This window comes from Penicillium roqueforti (genome assembly GCF_015533775.1).
Source record: "Penicillium roqueforti strain LCP96 04111 chromosome Unknown scaffold_16, whole genome shotgun sequence".
Taxonomy (NCBI): Eukaryota; Fungi; Ascomycota; class Eurotiomycetes; order Eurotiales; family Aspergillaceae; genus Penicillium; species Penicillium roqueforti.
In genome coordinates this window covers 370,261-387,837 of record NW_024067580.1, presented here as the reverse complement: position 1 = coordinate 387,837, position 17,577 = coordinate 370,261, and the positions used below count along the sequence as shown (strand labels likewise).

Sequence of the window (17,577 nt, the reverse complement as noted above, 5' to 3'; positions counted from 1 at the left end):
GGTTCAATTGTGCCGTATGTCTGTCCTCCGCAATAGCCGGACTGCCACTGTGCAGGTCCGAGGATTTGCTTCCTCCTCCAATCTTCGAGTTGGGCCAGAATCGCCTCACTTCATCGATGTGCCGAAAATTGTTCAGCCCACCAACCCCCGCAAACCTCATATCAGAGGTACTCTACCCGTGCCTCGCGAGCTCTTCCCAGCCCGTCGAGCGGACAAACCCCGGATACAATATCTCAATGCGGTCACACAACTCCCCAAGTCTGAACGGGTAGTGAGCCCAAACAGCAGCAACCCCGAGAAGCAAGAATGGAAGCACAAGATGGCAGATCTGCGGAGACAGAACCTGCGGGACGGTCTGCGAGACCTATACTCGCGCAAAAGGTCCGCAGACTCAAAGATTGTCAGCCGCAGTCTTGAGAGTCAGAATCGGCGGGACCGCATTCTTCAGCAACCCGAGCGTGAGGACGAGCGTCTCACTCGGCCATCGATCATTGAGGCGATGATGCCCCACAAACAGCCAGTTCTGCCCGACCCCAACCGCGAGGAACGCCTTGCCCTCTCTCGGGCACGCCTGGAGTCTAAGCAGGCACAGAAAGAAATTGAGCGGAAGGAGCACCTCCAGGCGTTGTATGTGAATGCTCGCACTTTCATTACAACCGAGGAGCAGCTCACTGCTGAAATTGACCGGGTATTCCCCGAGGGCGAGAACCCGGCGTGGCGCAATGACCACCAGCCCGGCGAGAACATCTGGAACCTGGGTAACCCCCCGACTGTGTTCAATCTTGCCAACAAGACCCGTTCCAATGAGGCTGTTCGCTGGGATGTCTCTCAGGAGCGTGTTAGGAAGCTTGCCGAGGCACTTACTGGCGGTAAGCTGCGAGAGTAATCGGGATTTTTTTTGGCATCATGTACAATATCTATCAAGCTATCACATTTCAACCCACAAATCAAGAGATCCTTTGGGAACCTTCCATTTTCTGAAGTCGAGTTAGTGGATGGTAGGTTGGTTGACGGGGGGCATCTGATCAGGCCTCCAGGTGATAGGTAGCTTTTAGTACGGCGGTAAGTGCAATACACCAAGACCGCAAAGCACCTCCCTGCCGTCGTTCATCATATGCAAGATCTTCCAGATCTCTACATGGACCGAACAAAAAATATCTATGTTGTTCCATCGGTTTCATTCCACATCGAAAGGCACAAGACTATTCCCTGGCAGTGTTTACCTCCCCGGTGTCTGGTACCTGAGCTACGAGCTGCGGAGCCGTTAAACATGATCAACCTAATCGGCCTCGCCTCGGGAGTGCATTCCCTTGTTTTTTGATCGGCTGTTGGCGGCGGATCTTCCGTGGGGGGCTATACCCGTCCCAAGGGTTTCACTTTTGAGGACATGACCATTATAATACAACTTGAAGGCATCCTGGACTACCATGTAGTTATCGGCTTCTACGTTTTCCCAGTCGGCTTGCCGGGAAAATCCCCCCAAGTTCTTGAAACTCTTCAATGAGACCGAAACATGTTTTATCATTGCCAAAATCGAACGTGACACAGCAAATACCACTATAGGGCCCCTCTCTGAGATCTAACATCCTGCAAACGGTAAAAACAGTAAAGTCTGAACATACGACATCCTACTAATATTGACCATCATAGTCATTACTCAATTGCATACGGTCATCCTAGAGAGTAGTATGGGCTTGGGACATTGGTGTATCTTGAAAACAAAGTATCCTGGTACTTTGGGCCTTTCTTGGCTACCATTACCGGTGAGTAGACTAACAGGTTTGGTTCAAGTATATAATTGATGGGTAGCCGAGTGCTATAACAAGAGATGTGTTTATCATTGGGACAATATGTGATGCAACTTCATATAAAAGTAGACTGGACTTCGAAACTTGAATTTGCATGCTTATCAAGATAATATATCGACAGAAGATGCAGTGCTAGCCTAGGTCTATCACTAATTATCATACATATGTATTAACCGTAACTTACACTGCCCTAGAAACAGATTAAAAGATTCCTATATGCACACAATCATATTGATCATATTGATGTTGTGCCCATAGGAGAAGAAGCCGTAGAAAATCTAAAAGAAAAGAAACAGAAAGGTAATAATAAGGAATCAACAGTGGGTGGCCTAGTGGTAACATACTCATGTGTACCACGAGGGAAGTGCCTAAGATCTTCCACTACCTCAACTGTTCCGGTTCGACCCCGGTCGTTCTCGCCTTTAACTTCTTCTTTTTTTGCTCCACCTTCATTCTTATTCACCATCTGTTTCCATCGTCACTTTCCTCTTCATAATCACCAAAATTATATCCACCAGGCAAATATACTTCGGAACGGAAAATACATGCCCCAGGCCCACAACACATGTGATCCAGATAAGCCGATAAGTAATTTTCCCTCCAGCAACCCCCCCGAAAAAAGAGACAGAAGCCCAGAATCACTTTGTGCTGCTGGCAGTGCTACTTTACAAAAATTTGCCTACCTCTTTCTATTGTGCCGATTCACCAATTCTCTCTATTCCAATTTCCATCCCAACACAAATATGGTGCAAGGATCACTGAAAAAGGCCGGTCCCACGGGCCCAGGCAGGAAGTAAGTGCCAGACACAAAACCACAAAGCCACAGCCGACAGTCCCATCCGTCCACTAAGGAGCAATCAAACTAACATACACTCTCTCTAGGCCCGCCAAGACAACAAGACCGGGCGTCCGCTCCGTCGCGCCCAAGAAAGCCGGCCTGATCAAGCAGAAGAGACTGACCAAGGTACGCACCGACTCGCTTCCCAGTCCCTATATCTTCGACCCGGATTGCAGTCTGTGCCCTTCGAGACAAGAAGAACAACCACTAACACCGCTGCTTAGCAACTCACATCCGGCCTCTCCTCAATGACAGAACGCAGTCTGGCGACAAAGGCAGGTCATCTCGAGCTGCTGGCTGGTGGAAAGAAGGATCGTCTGCTGAAGGAGCGTAATGCGGCTCGGAAGGATGGGACCTTGGCTCGCAAGGATACTTTGAAGTCTGCTCCTAAGAAGGCGACTTGAAGGGCGGGGAATTAATGGATGATATGTTTTTTTTTCTGTTTGATTCGATCTTTGCAGTTCGTCTATCTAGAGCTCGTTATATGAGTGCATGAAATCGATACCCAGTTTCTATTGTCTTTTTTTATCTGGATGGTTTATATGTATGCATAGTGTAGTATGAGATGGACGCGAGATGGATGGATGAAGTGGAGATGAGAAGAAGTGTATATATGTCGAGAAATAGTAATTAAGTACAAATGGCGGAAACCAAGCGGAATAGGATAGAACATGTGTGAAATCATCAAATCATAAGGCAGAGCGTGCATGTAAAAGTCATGATGCATCCAATGGAACGAAACCTCGAGGAGAAGGAAATCAACGAGCAAAAAAAAGGGTATCTATAATTGTAACGCCAATGACATTACCATCCGAACCATATTCGCAGGCAATGTCTACCATCCCAGTCTCAGAACTTCGAGATGCGGCTCGGAACACCAGCCTGTTCAATCAACTCCTGGCCACGCTCCATCCAACCGTTAAAGCCGCCGTCACTGGAGTCCGAGGGGAAATCGTCCCAGATGGCATTCTCCGAGTCCGCATACGTCGACCAAATACCCTTAGGGACATCGGCCGCTGACCAGGAGGGCAGCTTCGCCAGCACGCATGTATAGTAGACGTAGAGGATGCGGCAGAGCAGCTCGACGCGGTCAATGTAGTGCTGCGAAGTAGGATCGGGGTTATGGCCACCATCGCCGAGCCGCTTCCACCAGCTCACGCGCCACCGCAGCGTGAGCAGAATGTGGCCGAGTTCGCCCAGGAAGCGGACGTGCGTCTCGTGCGAGATCCGCTTCCACTTTATGTTGTAGAAGTCGCGCTCAAGCTTGCGGAAGCCCTCGACTTCGAGCATGCGGCAGAAGATTCGGGAGAGTTGCGCTGCGAGGAGGATTTCGCGTTGGTCTTCTGGGTTGTTTATGTCCATTGTTCGCTCTTCGGCTGTTGGGTCGAGGGACACGAAGCTGTATTTGGCGCGGCTAGGCATGTTGTTCCACTGGGAGAGGAGGGTCTGAGGATGGTTAGTTACGTTCTTGTCGTGTAGAAGTGGACACTTACATAGGCTTGATTCATTGGGTCGCAGTCGGCAACGCAGGACAGCCAATTCTTGGATTTATCCTTTGAGTCGACAATTCGTCGGTCGATGAACTCTAGGAAAGTGGACTTCGAGTTGCCGTTGTACTCACTCAGGGTCTTCAGGAACTTGTAGGTCTCCCCCAAGTCGAGGACATAGAGAGAGCCCCAGGCCTGGCTAGCACGGATGTTGAACCGTCCCTGGCGCTCGGCGAGCAAAGACACGAGTTGACTGAGGTCAAATTCAGATGGAATCTCCATCCGAACTCGGTTGGAACCATCCACCGTAGGGTGGTTGACAGCTCGTTGAGCTAGATAAAGTCAGTAAATCTGAACACCTCATGGGAGGGTTTGATCGATACATACAGATGTAGTTGCAGGTTCCAAACTCGACAATACTGGAGAAGCATGCACGAGCGCATGGTTGCTCATGAAGTGTAGGGCGACAAGCATCGCAGGGGGCGCTTCCGTCACACTGCAAACAGGTTAGCTTATGAAAATACACAAATGTACGTGGAAATCCTTACTTTGCGCTTGTTCAGTCGACATTGGACACAAGTATCCTTGTTTTTCCTGCGCAGGCCTGCATTGGCCCGTCCAACCATACTCAATGGGCCCTTGCGACGAGCGCCGCGTGGAGGCGAGACAAAGTCCGCAGACGCAATAGAGCCCCCTTGGCCATCCTCCTGGACAATTTGCAATGGCCTTGTTATGCCGTGATCCATTGAAGCGGGGTTTTTGGTCTTGCGCTTCTTGACTGTAGCCGAGGACTGCATGGCAAGCGGTGCCGGTCGATTGGCACGTTGGCCAGCAGTTGATGAAGTCCTTGGCCTTGAGGGAACAGTGGAAACTAGAGATTCCGCGGGGGCCTCACTCACCACGAAGGCAGTGGGTTTGAATGCAGGTTGCGACCCCTCCGGTGAAGTAGATTCATGCGATGAGGTCTTCCACTGGAAATCATCGTCTTCCATCTGGCGCTCCGCAAATGCCGGGGCATCGGCATCATCGCTAGTGGCGGAATAGGAGCACTCGTATATTGCTGACATATCGCCCGACACTGAAGAGTTCTCAGATTTGAATTGGAACTCCTGCCCCATTCGTGCATTTCGCGGGCCAGCAGTTGGAGAGACCGAGGTGATCTGTTGGGCGGGTACTTGGGATGCCAGACTATTGAGCCACCGCGATTCCAGCGATCGGACAGAAGTCTGGTATCCCCGCAGGGAGTGATCCTTTGGGTTCCCCTGTGTGTCCACTGAGAGTAGCATGGGCTCTTGCGGCAGAGGCATATTTTCGACGGGAATGTCATGTGGAATCACAGACCATTCCTCGGGAATCATAGGAAAGGACTGTGGAATCTGCTGGAACGACATGATGCCCTCCGCTGGGACATCCGAATAACCACTGTGAGGCATCTCTTCAACATCATCGACAATGACAGCGCCATTGGAGTGGTCCGGTCCTTTCGCGTAGGGGTAGAGAAGAGGTGCATCCATCGGCATGGCGACTGGGTTGTATAGTTGAAATTGTGGCCAAGCCTCGTCCGAATGGTAATTCTCGTCGGTGGAAGATGGGATGGTCTTAGGGCTAAGGGTGCCACTGCCAGTGCCCTCGACGAGGCCATCGGGGTAGTTCAAGTTCTCGGGTGACACATCGTGCTTTCTGTAACAAAACAAGTGTCAGCCATATCAACATCGCGCTGCGCGGTCTCACTTCAGGAGGGGGTTCCGGACCTGTTCTCCAGACGACGGAATTCACCAGCCAGTGGACCATGGAAGGTGCCTAGGTCTGCGATATCTGCATCGCACTGGCTCGAGTCTTGGCTGGTGTCCCACTCGGGCGATTGGTCGTAACCCAGATGTTCCCATGAGGCGACAGAAAAGGTGCCTTCAGTTTGCCAATTGTCCAGAATCTTGGGGTCGATCCCCGCAGCGGTCCCGGTACTTCTACAGTCCATACAGGATGAGAGGGTGAGGTAGCGGCGACGACCTAGTTGAGCAAAGATCTCAACGAACTTCGCTTGAGACTTCGCAGGTTCGATGGGCGGAGAATGGAGTTATGCAGGTCAGCGAGGATTTGTCAACGTGTCCAAGTAACTATCGAATAGATATATCGGTAATGACTTGAAGAGGAGAGAGTTGAGGGGCCAGAGGATTGTTGAAGGGCTGACGGGGTTCCCCACCTCAAGATTTTCTGCGATCGACTTTAGCGTGCAGCCGGCACAGACCACTTTAGGATTTCGCTCTTGTTTACGGAGTACTCCGTACAACGATCTATGCTGAATATAGACATGGGAGTTGGTTTTAAATCTTGGAATCCCAACTAAATTGAAATACATGAGAATATAGATATATAGAAAGGCCCATTATCACAATGTATTGTGTTGCAGGCTCTACGTTGTATACCGGCATGTCGATCTCCGGTCTGGTCTTATGAGAGGAAATGTGGTGCGCCCCTGAGTCATGAATGGTCCAGGAACCCGGAAGTTCTACTCCGTACGGAGTACTCCGTCTAAGCAAGCGCATTAGGCGAAATATTAAATGTAACTCAGTTCTTCTTCCAGTCGACAGTCCCCAGTCGACAAAGTCCAAATCGAAATTTCTAATTTCCATCCAGACCTTGTTCTACCGTGTAGGTTGCAGCACTCCCCTGCAGCGTTGATTACCTCATCTTCCCACTTGGACTTTAACTAACCTTCTGACTATAAAAAAACGACTAAGAAGTATAGATCCTATTAGTATTTAAGCCCATAGGTTATGGATTATTATTGAACGACGAAGGTTAAGAAAACCCAAAAAGCAAGTGAAGATAACAAAGAACATTGAAAAGACTACAATATACTAGAGAAGAACTACCAGCCAATTGGATCATCTCGTTCTTACCGATGCCGACTAATTATTATATATATCTTACTCCGCATATGGATATACAATATAGTTGTGCACACTGGATATCCATTTCTAGACTATATGTAGGTAGGGAATATAGGTGGCGAATGACTGAAGCTGCATTTACAATGAACTATAGACTATGAACACTATTAACACCCCACATCCCCTATCCTATTGACCCCGTCACTTACACGAGTACATAATTGCTTCGCTCCGCTCCGCAATAATATACTCCGTACTCCGTACTCCGTGCCAACCCTTGACCATCTATCAAATGACAGAAAACACATGGTCAGCATGTCCGAGAGAAAGCCGAATCGGCTCACCGCATGCTGCATTCGGCCCATTGCTGTCCCCGCATGAACGGCTTCACCCCAATGCCCCGGTGTGTAATTCGGTGTGGCCAATGGCTCATTCCTTCTTACCCTGATTCCCCAGGTATAAGTGTTCTGCACCCCGGATATTTCCGGGGTGCTGAACATTTCTTTCTTCTGCTTCTTATTCTCTTATAAAAGAAAAACCAGAGAACAAAAAGGCCCAGACCGCCACCGGGGAACCTTTACCGATCCGAATCGAACCTCGAATATCACCCATAACCTCCTTGGCGCTGTTCAATCTCGCCCGTCATGCACATCCTGGTAAGTGACATCATTGGCAAATTTCCTTTCTTTTCCCTCTAGCAAGTGTGCGGAGTACAGAGTATAGAAAGACATTTCCTGCAAGGGTCTGCTTTATATACTTCCCCGGAAACCATCGTCACATGACAATCTACTACTCCCTCATTCCGATTCCTTGCATCTATTATCCAGTTCACGGCATAGATATAAAAAAAAAATAAACCCAAAAAATGCAAAAATGCTAACAACCTAAAATAGGTCGTCAATGATGATGGTCCACCAAGCACCAACCTCTCACCATATCTTCGACCTCTAGTCGACACCCTCAAAGCAAACGGCCACCAAGTCTCCGTAGCAATCCCGGCAGCCTCACGCTCCTGGATCGGCAAAGCCCACCTAATCGAAGCCTCCCTCACAGCAAGCTACGTACACCCAGACGCCTTCCACGCCGACGGCAGCTGGGACACGAGCTTCGAATCCCCAGACCCCGAAAACGACTGGGTAGTGATCCGCAACGGCACACCAGCCAGCTGCGCACAACTAGGTCTGTACAACCTGTTCAGTGAGCGCGCGCCTATCGACCTCGTCATCTCGGGCCCGAACCACGGCCGCAATGCCTCTACCATCTACAACCTGTCCTCGGGGACGGTAGGCGGTGCGCTGGAAGCGGTGTTCTGTGGTAAGCGCGGGATTGCCATCTCGTTTGGTAGCAAGGATCCGCAGCCTGATGATGTTATTGCCGCGGCCGCGAGACTGGCTGTCAGAGTCGTGCGGCATCTGTTTGAGAACTGGGATGAGCGCGTGGAGCTTTATAATATCAACGTCCCGATGGTTCTGGATGTTGAGGAGAGGCCTGTGCTGTATACACACACGTTGCCGTATTATTGGCCCAGGGGCTGTTTGTATGCCGAGGAGGGGGTGAAAAAGAAGGTTAATGGTGTGAACGGTGTTCATGTCAATGGCGAAACGAATGGCTACATGAATGGTCATATGAATGGCCATATGAATGGCCATACGAATGGCACGTATGTTAATGGACATGCTCATGCGCCAGCCAGACAGCGCCACTTCAAGTGGTCTGCTGATTTGTCGGATATGAAGAAGACGTTGCAGGAGAGTGAGGTTGGCACGGATGCTCATACTGTGCTCAATGGGTCGACTAGGTAAGATGTTCTTTTTGCAATGAGCGGATGGAACTGGATATGCTAATTGTGATCAAGTGTGACTGCCCTCCGAGCCAACTTCTGGCATGTCCCCGGTCTTGAAGGGCCGCTGGACCTTGATTCTTGAATAGGTTGTTGAACAGATTCTAAATGCTTTAGATGATCCTACGATACCCGCAATGGTTTTCGAATGCATACATAATATGGTGATTTATAGGAAGGCCGGTCCGTTTTAAGGTTATACATAGAAAGTCTGCAAAATTTAAGCCTTTTTCTGCCGTCTAATGGAACATCAGGAAGAAGTTCTATAAAAACAATACCTAAAAAGACTAAAAAGACCAAAAAGAACCACCATCGAGCCAACTGGATCATGTCGTTCTCACAGAGACAAACACCATCCTTGTATACATATACGGGAATCCCATACATGATCTTCTCTTTGCAAGCGGTTTCGATAATGGTCATTTGCTTTCATTCTCCCTACTAGACAGCCTGGGGTAACTACTGAAATATAGAAATAGAGATAGCTAGTGCAGGTACAAGTCAGCAGGTGTATCACATAAACAACAGGAGATTCGGGAATAAGAGCATTAGCTCTTGAGCTCGGTATAGGATCACGGCAGTCCTAGAGCGCACGCGCAGCTTCTCCTGCGCCACTATCCACAGTGGACACCTGCTCAGCTCGCATCTTGCCCTTGCCGACACCTCCCTCACCGACACCCATTCGTCGGGCCACGTATCGCTGCGCGATAATACCAGCGGTCAACGAAAGAGTTTCTTCAATCCACTCCGAAACCCATTCGCGGGGGTCGACACCTCCACCCTCGATGACCTCGGCAATGGCTTCGGGCACCACAACACGCTGAATATTCGCACCATAGGCGTCTGACTTCTCGGAATCTAGAACCGAATCATCGAGCCATTCAATCCATGCCTGAGGGATACTCTGGGAGATGGCGTGGAAGGCAATGCCATGGATGGGGTCGTGGAGGTACATCGCGAAGGAAATCTCCTCTTCTTGCGTATTAGCTTCCACGGCTCCTTCGGTAACCTTTTCGCCCGTCGCGCCAGCCTGGAAGAGGTCATTGGAAGTAGTCTGGCTGATAGCCTGGATAGCGAAAAAGATGTCGCTGCTGCGGACCGGGTTGGATTCACTCAGGACTTCCGAAGCATGCTTTGCGGCCTCTTCGACTCCGCCACGAGATGAGAAGTACTCGGCAGCGTAGGACTCGGCGTTGGCTCGAGCGAGCTTGGAACCTTCCACGGCGCCGAGAACGGAAGAGATGTTCCGCGGTTGTCCAGGTGTGACCGTCCGCCACCAGGGCCCGTCATTCCAGCCAGCACTGGTCATGTAGCCGGTCACATCGAGCGCACGTTTCGGGGATGACTCCTGACCCCGCTGGATCACCAACAGGTCCCCGCCCTCGACTTGGGCCATCACTCGCGAGAATACCGCATAGACTAGCGGGTCGATGGCCGGATAGCCAGACATATCGTGAGTCACGTGGATCTGTAGACGTTCATGGGAAGAAATAGGAGGGGCGAGGGTGTGGATGAGGTTGGTGAATGTCGGGAGTGCCCTGTCTCGAAGCTCGCCGCCTGTGTGCCAATTAGCCCTACATGTAAGAGAGCATACTTTGAGTAGGCGGATTCATACCAAGATCACGAAGAGCTCCAACATTGCCTTTGACCTGCTGAGCCCACTTCTGAGCCTCCTCGTTGTTCTGAATCTCCTTGACAGCCGCCTCGGCCTGTTTCATAGCCGCGGTGGCCGTTGCGAACAGTCCCCCCGACCATCCACCCCACCAGCCGGCACCCTCATCGGATGGTTGCTGTGCGGGGACATTCTCAGACTCAGCCTTGGGCTGTTCTGGCTTGGTTTCTGTGCGTGAGAGCCGGCCTGTCTCCTCAGACCGGCGGACCGGCGCCTTGTCCTCGGTCGGTCGGTCGATGGTCGCGCTCGGGCGGGGAGATCGTGTAGATGACCTAGGCTTATCGGCAGACAGGCGCGGAGTACCTGGTCCGCTGGCTGGACGCTGTGTGGCTAGGTGGTCCAGCTCGGCCAGTATGTCCTCCTGCCCGCCCTTGACATTGTCGGATACGACAGGTTTAGCTGTTTTATTGCCGGATTTGTCAAGACCGAGGTTATCAAACTGAGCCAGAAGCTCGTCACTGGTAGGTTTAGGGGCCTTTGGAGGCATGTTTGTTTGGGGGGAACAATGTTCAGGAGAAGTGACGACACCTTGGGAGCTTCTGAACTTGTGGATCATGTGCCAAGACCGACAGCACTGACTGCGGATGGACTTGGTGAAGATCAGTTAAAAGATGAAGATAAAGCATTAATTCTGTAATCTGAATATTTTCTTAGATTCACAGAGAAAATATAAGCCTTGGATATATTTGATGTTGGACCACCTGGGCCTTGAATTTAAATCTGGCACCCCGCACGACAAATCCCTAGAGAGCACAGGATATCAATCTTCACAGCTTCGCATCTTCACATCTTACTCTCTTCACATATGCGTACCTGCAATTTCAACATCATCAAACCAATTCCTGCGGAACCCGGAAGCGCAACCCCGACTCCCGCGGCTTTGACTTATCCGCTATGGACCCACGCGGGGTTGCCGATAAATAGTTGCTGATTCCCGTATAAAGCCAGTTCCGATTTGTTCAACAATAGTATCTTACAGCTTTGAATCAGGTACTGACCACTTGCGTCTTATCCAAGCAGCCATTGGCTCCAAAGCACAGCATATTGAGTCACATCTCAACTGACAGCAAACCCTAGACCCCAGATTCGACTCAAATCCAGCCATTGAACATACCAACTTCTAATTAAGATCACCTACAACCCTTACGTACCACCCATCATGCGTCTCCCTTACGTTGCAGACCCTCCAGCAACTAGCACGCCGGATGAAGCCAGAATCCTAGCCAGCGTTCAAGCCCGTCGAGCCCCCAACCCGCTCCTCCCCCTCGACCTGGCCCTCCTACACTCCTACCCGGTCACAGAAGGCTGGAACTCATTTATTGGAGCGATCCGCACCCGAACCACCCTCACAACTGTCGTTCGTGAACTAGCCATCTGCCGCGTCGCAGTGGTCAACGGCGCCCTGTTCGAATGGGAACAACATGCACCTCTGCTTGTGGAAGGTGGATTGGGCTCAGAGGCATTGCAATTTATTAGGGATATCCAGGTGGACTTCTCGAGTGAGGCTGCGTCGTCAGTCTTGAGTGCTGAGCAGAGGGCTGTACTAAAGTATACCGACGCCATGACTAAGACGGTTACGGTGCCCGATGAGGTTTTTGCGGAGCTAAGGGGGTGCTTTGATGAACGGGAGGTGGTTGAGATCACCGCTACGATTGCGGCTTATAATTGTGTTAGTCGCTTTTTGGTGGCTTTGGATGTTGGCGAGAAGAACCACCTGCACTGAGCTGTCGGTGTTATAAGCAAAATCAAATGGTTTTAAAGAACTATTGACATTTTTTTATTAGGAGATAAGTATGTACTCCGTATGTGTATCAGTATTGAGGTCCTCTACTCCGTTCGACCCCCTAGCCCAATACGCCTGACGATCTATCACACTGACAGCAGAATGTGATACATCCAAGCAACGTGGCGCCAAGCCTGCACTTATAAAGTACACTACTTCTAACTAGTTATCTTTCTTTTAAGAACTCCTTCTTTCCCTTTGATTCTAGCTTAGCCTTCTCGTTCTTCTCTAATTATTCTATTTTCTTTTGCAAGGTCACCCTGGTTCGATACTCAGTGTTATGGACTCGCTAGCATAATGGCGACATCACTACCCCTGGAACTGCTATTTGAAATCGCAACACTTTTGCGAATTGACGGGGCTTCTTTGATTCCATGCGCTTATGTGTGTCGCTATTGGCAGGCAGCCCTCGAGCCGTTGATATATGCAAATCTCGCTGTCTATAGTGACAGTTACCATAAAGAGGAGGGGCAACGTGGAATTTCTCTAACGCATTTTCAAAAACTCACATCCGGTAGTCGTTCCATACGGCGAAACTGGATCCGAAAGCTGGAGTACGATATCATCATCCCCTGCAAAATATTCGACTGGACCACAAGTGAAAACAGCAAATATAGCGCAGACAACCAATTAAGGCAGGCCAATGATTTCGCTTTCCAGACGGCTATGTTTGATCTTTTCCAAACACTTCATTCATGGAGCCAGCATTGCCGTCTCACGTTGCACCTAGGGCTTCGAGGATCTCAACACGTTAGGTGGCCTAGAATGGAACCAGATACTTTGCCCTGTCCTACCGCTAGTGCGGCGCTTTCTTTCGATTACAGGGGTAGACGCCATATACCGATCCCCCCATATCGGGCGCGTTTTATCAACAATCTGTCCGAGCTATACCTAGCGCACGTTCAGTGCATTGATAAGCTCTCTTTCCTAAACCAAAATTTCGACAGAAACCGGCATCATCAAATCTGGACCGGAACAGTGCAGACTATTATCCAACACTGTCCAACCATCACTGAACTGGAGCTGGATCTCAACGAATGGGTCCGTCCGGATTACTTACAGTATATACAAAGGCGTCGAGCGTGTAAGCCTTGTACTTTTTTTGATGTCTTTTCATCTAGATTTTTATTAACAGCTATATAGCATTGGCTTCCTTGCTCGGGGTTATTCCTGACAGCCTAAGAGTGTTACATTATAACGGCTCGGAGGATGGCCCGTGGAAACATAGTTTACCTGGACTAAATGTCATCCCTTCGGGGATTGATAGCCTGGCCATCAATTTGCGAAATCTCAGCGTTCACCTTCGGGAATTGAAGTTGGCGAGAACCACTCTTCCATTTGACTTTTTGTGTCCTTTGGATGGAAAAGGCCAACCTATTATAGGCTCCTTGCACTGGCCCTATTTGAAAACATTGGAAATTCAGGATGTACCCCCCTGGCTTCCTTGTGGTAATGAATATCTCTTTTCCATTAGTATATCTATAGCCACTAAAAGCAAGGCAATCAACTAGGACAATGGACGTCCAATCACACCGTGGAGTACCGAGCCAAAATCGAGAATGACAACTGGAATGACAGGATACACGATGCCGAACGGAGATGGAACGGAACATCCGTGATGAATGATGAGCAATTCCATCGGCTTCTCATATCGCTGGGCTATGCAACCCAACGTATGCCCTGTTTGAAACGTATGACGTTTCGTATGGAGTGCTATTGCCGGTTTTCCCTTCATCTTCACAACCACTCCAACGCCAGTACGTTGGAATGGCAATCTCGTGCCGGATATCAACCAGATAGTCGGGTTGCAAAGGCATGGAAATTCGACTTGGATGATCTGAGGATTGACTCTTCGCCTTTGGGTATATGTTCTGTGATTCTCCCAAGGTGGCCACCCGACGAGCCTATCTAAGTTGGGTTCCCTAGGCTTACTGAATTGATATTATGTTTTACCAAATGGCAACAGGAAAAATGTTATAGAAGAATAATCGTCATATACGCAGGATTCAACCCTTTTTTCCGAGTGCATGCTTCCCATAGGACCAAAAATCATAGCAAGATTAAGTAGACAGGAGAGCCGAGGTCGAATGATTCGTAGCTGGTAACCTGGGCTGCGGTTGCTGAAGTTTTAGAAGCCTCAACATCAGAGAATTCCGCAAAAATCTCTAAGACCATCCAACTAGCCCTCAAGGGCGTATACCGGGCTATGTTAGAGCTTTTCTTCGAGGTTACCCAATAGATAAACTAAGCGACTACTAGTATAATCACAGATGGCCTTGAAGCCAGAGATTAATGCTCTCTCCGGATAATTAGCACGGTGTTGATAGTTACTGCTTTGCAGTCATCGACGTACCTTAACAATCAATGTTTTAAGGAATGCTTTTGATTGAATAGTGTCAGGTCGAACCAATATTGGACTTTTATTTAGGATAGACACTGTTTTGGTGCGACACTGCTATAGGTCTTTGTATAGAATGTGTACAGTCCCTGCAGTATGTTGTATGTTTCTAGGCACTTTGTACCACCTATGTGCTGATATTACTACTATACTCTTATGAGCTTACTACTTATTGCTATGTAGTGCTTTGGGATCCTACCTTGGCTATGTCTTATACTTCAACAAAAAAGCGCTAAACTAGTCCCTATTGACATGTTTTTCTCTGCTTTAGATCATTTTATGCTCCCATAGGATAAAGACCTCTATACAATTCGTAAATCTGCCTAAAGAGGGCTAGTATGTACTAGAAATATTCTAGGGAGACCTCGGCATTTCACGGGTCTAAGGAACATTCCAGGGAAAATTGGGGCGACCCCGGGGACCCACTCGTGGTATATTGCCTATCAGAGTTTTTTGGCTGCTGCTTTAGTGGTGGAGATCGGTATGTACCCATTTTAGAAACGAATCTAGTTCTTGCACATCCCCGATGAGAAATTGACATACATATGGCAGGGTACATTTTTGACAGGAGAGCTCCAGTACCGTGCTATATTGACTGAAAATGCCAGTCTCGAGATATTCAAAATTAGCTCCTTTAGTACGGAGTATACATCACTCGTAATGACGAAGTCCTTGATTCGTCCCAGAGGGAGCTTCTTTTTTTTCTCTGGCCACACGGGTACTCACTCAAAAATGGGCAAATATCAATAGTAAGGTTTGATGGCGAGATAATTTTAGGATGCATTCTACCAATATTATTGTGATGTGGCGCCGAGGATGAATTGTAGGATGATAGGATCTGCCCCGGGGCCCCAGGGCCTAGGTAGATCTACTCCATGAAAAAAAGCGGCGGCAGTTTCAGTCCGGAAAGGGAAATGGCACCAGGTCGTTTCTCCTTCTTATATCTTTGTTTATTACTTTCGTTTTTTTTTTTTTTTTGATTCGTCTCTCGTCAGTGTCCTTAGGTAAAAAAGACTGTGTCTAATAGAGATTATCATCAAGTTTGACGTTGAAAATAAAGATTCTAACAGACTGGGAAAATTCTACACTAGAATGGCAACGACGAATGCGACAAGTTATTATATCCAACTAACCAACTTAGTATGTAGATAATCATCATGGATGTGAACAAATCCGGGCTGAGTTACTATCCGACAAGCCCTGGAGGGTTGAAATATGTCGTATAGGCGAAGGAGACATGAGCGGCTATTCTTGCTGATGACGAGGCGGTTGCCACAAGGGTTCTTCTCGAATGTTATAACATCATATTTGATATTTAAACTAGGAGAGGCTAAAGCTGAACGGTTATAATTGTGGGTTTGGCATGTCTGCTGCCTCTACTTGTGATTTGATGTACGGATAGGATAGGAGACAGTTGTCGGGATATATGCAGAACTTGTCGTATGTGCTCTCGACACTCAAGGTAGACATAATAAAGGAAGAGTTGACAATGTGTATTCCTGTTTCTATATCCCAACTGGGATGGGGCGTCACTTTTCCGTTCCTTGTGACACAAGGCATGGAGACTATGCACCGGAGGTCAAGGGCAGTCCCCCACGGATGTATCCACCGTGCTCGGCTACCTGTCTAATAACATCCAAATCTTCGGCCTTCGGTCTTCCTATCGCTTGCCCGTGACTTGGATTATGGATATAGGAGTCCACGAGACCGTCACAGAAAGCGGCTGGAAGACAGCACATAGAGCTCGGTACCACTAGGTCGCCCAAAATGCATTACTCTAATTTTTCACTATTGACCTCAATAGCTAGCTATTGAGGCTATTGAGGCGACATGCTATCGAGGAGCTTGCTATTGTTCGACCGTAAAGTACGCATCATGTGACGTCTGTTGAAAAAAACGAAAATAGGAACAAGAGGTAACAATGCAGGAATAAAGACAATAGGCCATTGAAGATCAATACAATGCATAGAATCAATCAAATCCGCGATCAATAGTGATCAATCCAAATCAAAAACCCCCCTTTCCTCAATGTCGTTCAATGTGGCTAGTAGATACGACGCCTCTGATTGGTCGGGCCAGGACGGGGTTTCCACTGCCTATGAAACTACAAAACTATCTCTCTCTCAACCTCAATCTCTTCTCAACTTCATCATCTGTAACCCATTTCACCTTCCCATTTATTTTCCTTTCCCGTGCTCATTCTGTTCTGTACTCTCACTTCATTTGCTGTCTTTGTTTTCGTGTCTTCTTCTTTGCGCAGTGTCGCGTCGACGAAGATCATTTTTTCTTCTTCATACTACCCAGCGACGCAAGATCTGCGCGCCAAACACCACAAGTTTGCAACGTACTTTTCTCTGACATATCATCTATTTCACCTGTCTCCTAAATCTCATCCCCCCTCCATATTCTCTCATCCCACTTCGCGTCGTCTCAATAAGTGGACTGTCAACTACCCAGCCTTCTTCAGTCGGATAGTAAGTACACCATCCCTGGCAGCCATTCATGTCCACCCTGCATCCTTCTTTGCATAACTCACTAACAGCCAGCAGTCATTCGCTGTGACTCGTGTGTCCTGCCCACAAGGATTCAACTCGATTCTAAACATCTTATGGTAAGTGTCGCGTCTTTTCCATCTTTTTTTTTGTATGGCACAGTTTCCCAGTGTACTTCCCGGTCAGATCTTGATCCATGCATTTTGGCCCGACCGTATCTGATGTTTCATGCTTTTTCTCATGTTACATGTCGCGTTCACTGGGTTTACAATGTTTTGCAATTCTTGTGTTCGCGCTGGTCCATGCCTCGTGCCTTCGGCCTTGGAACCGCCGAATTGCGCTACGATTTACTGGCGTCTTGGCACCGC

At 48.7% G+C, this 17,577-nt stretch overlaps 7 protein-coding genes across 7 annotated transcripts; 5 read left to right on the top strand and 2 right to left on the bottom strand.

Annotated features, from left to right (window-relative positions):
* Positions 1 to 16: 16 nt before the first annotated feature.
* Positions 17 to 886, top strand: LCP9604111_6272 (uncharacterized protein; the record flags this gene model as incomplete). Its single annotated transcript, XM_039074175.1, has 1 exon — positions 17 to 886. The coding sequence occupies one exon, from the start codon at positions 17 to 19 to the stop codon at positions 884 to 886; it is 870 nt and encodes a 289-aa protein (XP_038927798.1).
* A 1,665-nt stretch (positions 887 to 2,551) lies between these two features.
* On the top strand, positions 2,552 to 3,050 carry LCP9604111_6271 (DUF2462 domain-containing protein; the record flags this gene model as incomplete). The annotated part of the gene is made up of 3 exons (XM_039074174.1): positions 2,552 to 2,601; positions 2,691 to 2,772; positions 2,871 to 3,050. The coding sequence occupies 3 exons, from the start codon at positions 2,552 to 2,554 to the stop codon at positions 3,048 to 3,050; spliced, it is 312 nt and encodes a 103-aa protein (XP_038927797.1).
* Positions 3,051 to 3,495: 445 nt separating this feature from the next.
* Positions 3,496 to 6,108, bottom strand: LCP9604111_6270 (uncharacterized protein; the record flags this gene model as incomplete). Its single annotated transcript, XM_039074173.1, has 5 exons — positions 3,496 to 4,092; positions 4,140 to 4,465; positions 4,521 to 4,629; positions 4,682 to 5,813; positions 5,885 to 6,108. The coding sequence occupies 5 exons, from the start codon at positions 6,106 to 6,108 to the stop codon at positions 3,496 to 3,498; spliced, it is 2,388 nt and encodes a 795-aa protein (XP_038927796.1).
* Positions 6,109 to 7,668: 1,560 nt separating this feature from the next.
* On the top strand, positions 7,669 to 8,949 carry LCP9604111_6269 (5'/3'-nucleotidase SurE; the record flags this gene model as incomplete). Its single annotated transcript, XM_039074171.1, has 3 exons — positions 7,669 to 7,680; positions 7,918 to 8,822; positions 8,880 to 8,949. The coding sequence occupies 3 exons, from the start codon at positions 7,669 to 7,671 to the stop codon at positions 8,947 to 8,949; spliced, it is 987 nt and encodes a 328-aa protein (XP_038927795.1).
* A 498-nt stretch (positions 8,950 to 9,447) lies between these two features.
* LCP9604111_6268 (DUF5427 domain-containing protein MTC1) lies at positions 9,448 to 11,023 on the bottom strand (the record flags this gene model as incomplete). Its single annotated transcript, XM_039074170.1, has 2 exons — positions 9,448 to 10,421; positions 10,480 to 11,023. 2 exons carry the CDS (start codon positions 11,021 to 11,023, stop codon positions 9,448 to 9,450), a joined length of 1,518 nt encoding a protein of 505 aa, XP_038927794.1.
* A 672-nt stretch (positions 11,024 to 11,695) lies between these two features.
* LCP9604111_6267 (carboxymuconolactone decarboxylase family protein) lies at positions 11,696 to 12,259 on the top strand (the record flags this gene model as incomplete). The annotated part of the gene is made up of 1 exon (XM_039074169.1): positions 11,696 to 12,259. One exon carries the CDS (start codon positions 11,696 to 11,698, stop codon positions 12,257 to 12,259), a length of 564 nt encoding a protein of 187 aa, XP_038927793.1.
* Positions 12,260 to 13,084: 825 nt separating this feature from the next.
* On the top strand, positions 13,085 to 17,332 carry LCP9604111_6266 (uncharacterized protein; the record flags this gene model as incomplete). The annotated part of the gene is made up of 7 exons (XM_039074168.1): positions 13,085 to 13,403; positions 13,463 to 13,768; positions 13,831 to 14,181; positions 15,187 to 15,198; positions 16,150 to 16,157; positions 17,156 to 17,191; positions 17,267 to 17,332. 7 exons carry the CDS (start codon positions 13,085 to 13,087, stop codon positions 17,330 to 17,332), a joined length of 1,098 nt encoding a protein of 365 aa, XP_038927792.1.
* Positions 17,333 to 17,577: the final 245 nt, after the last annotated feature.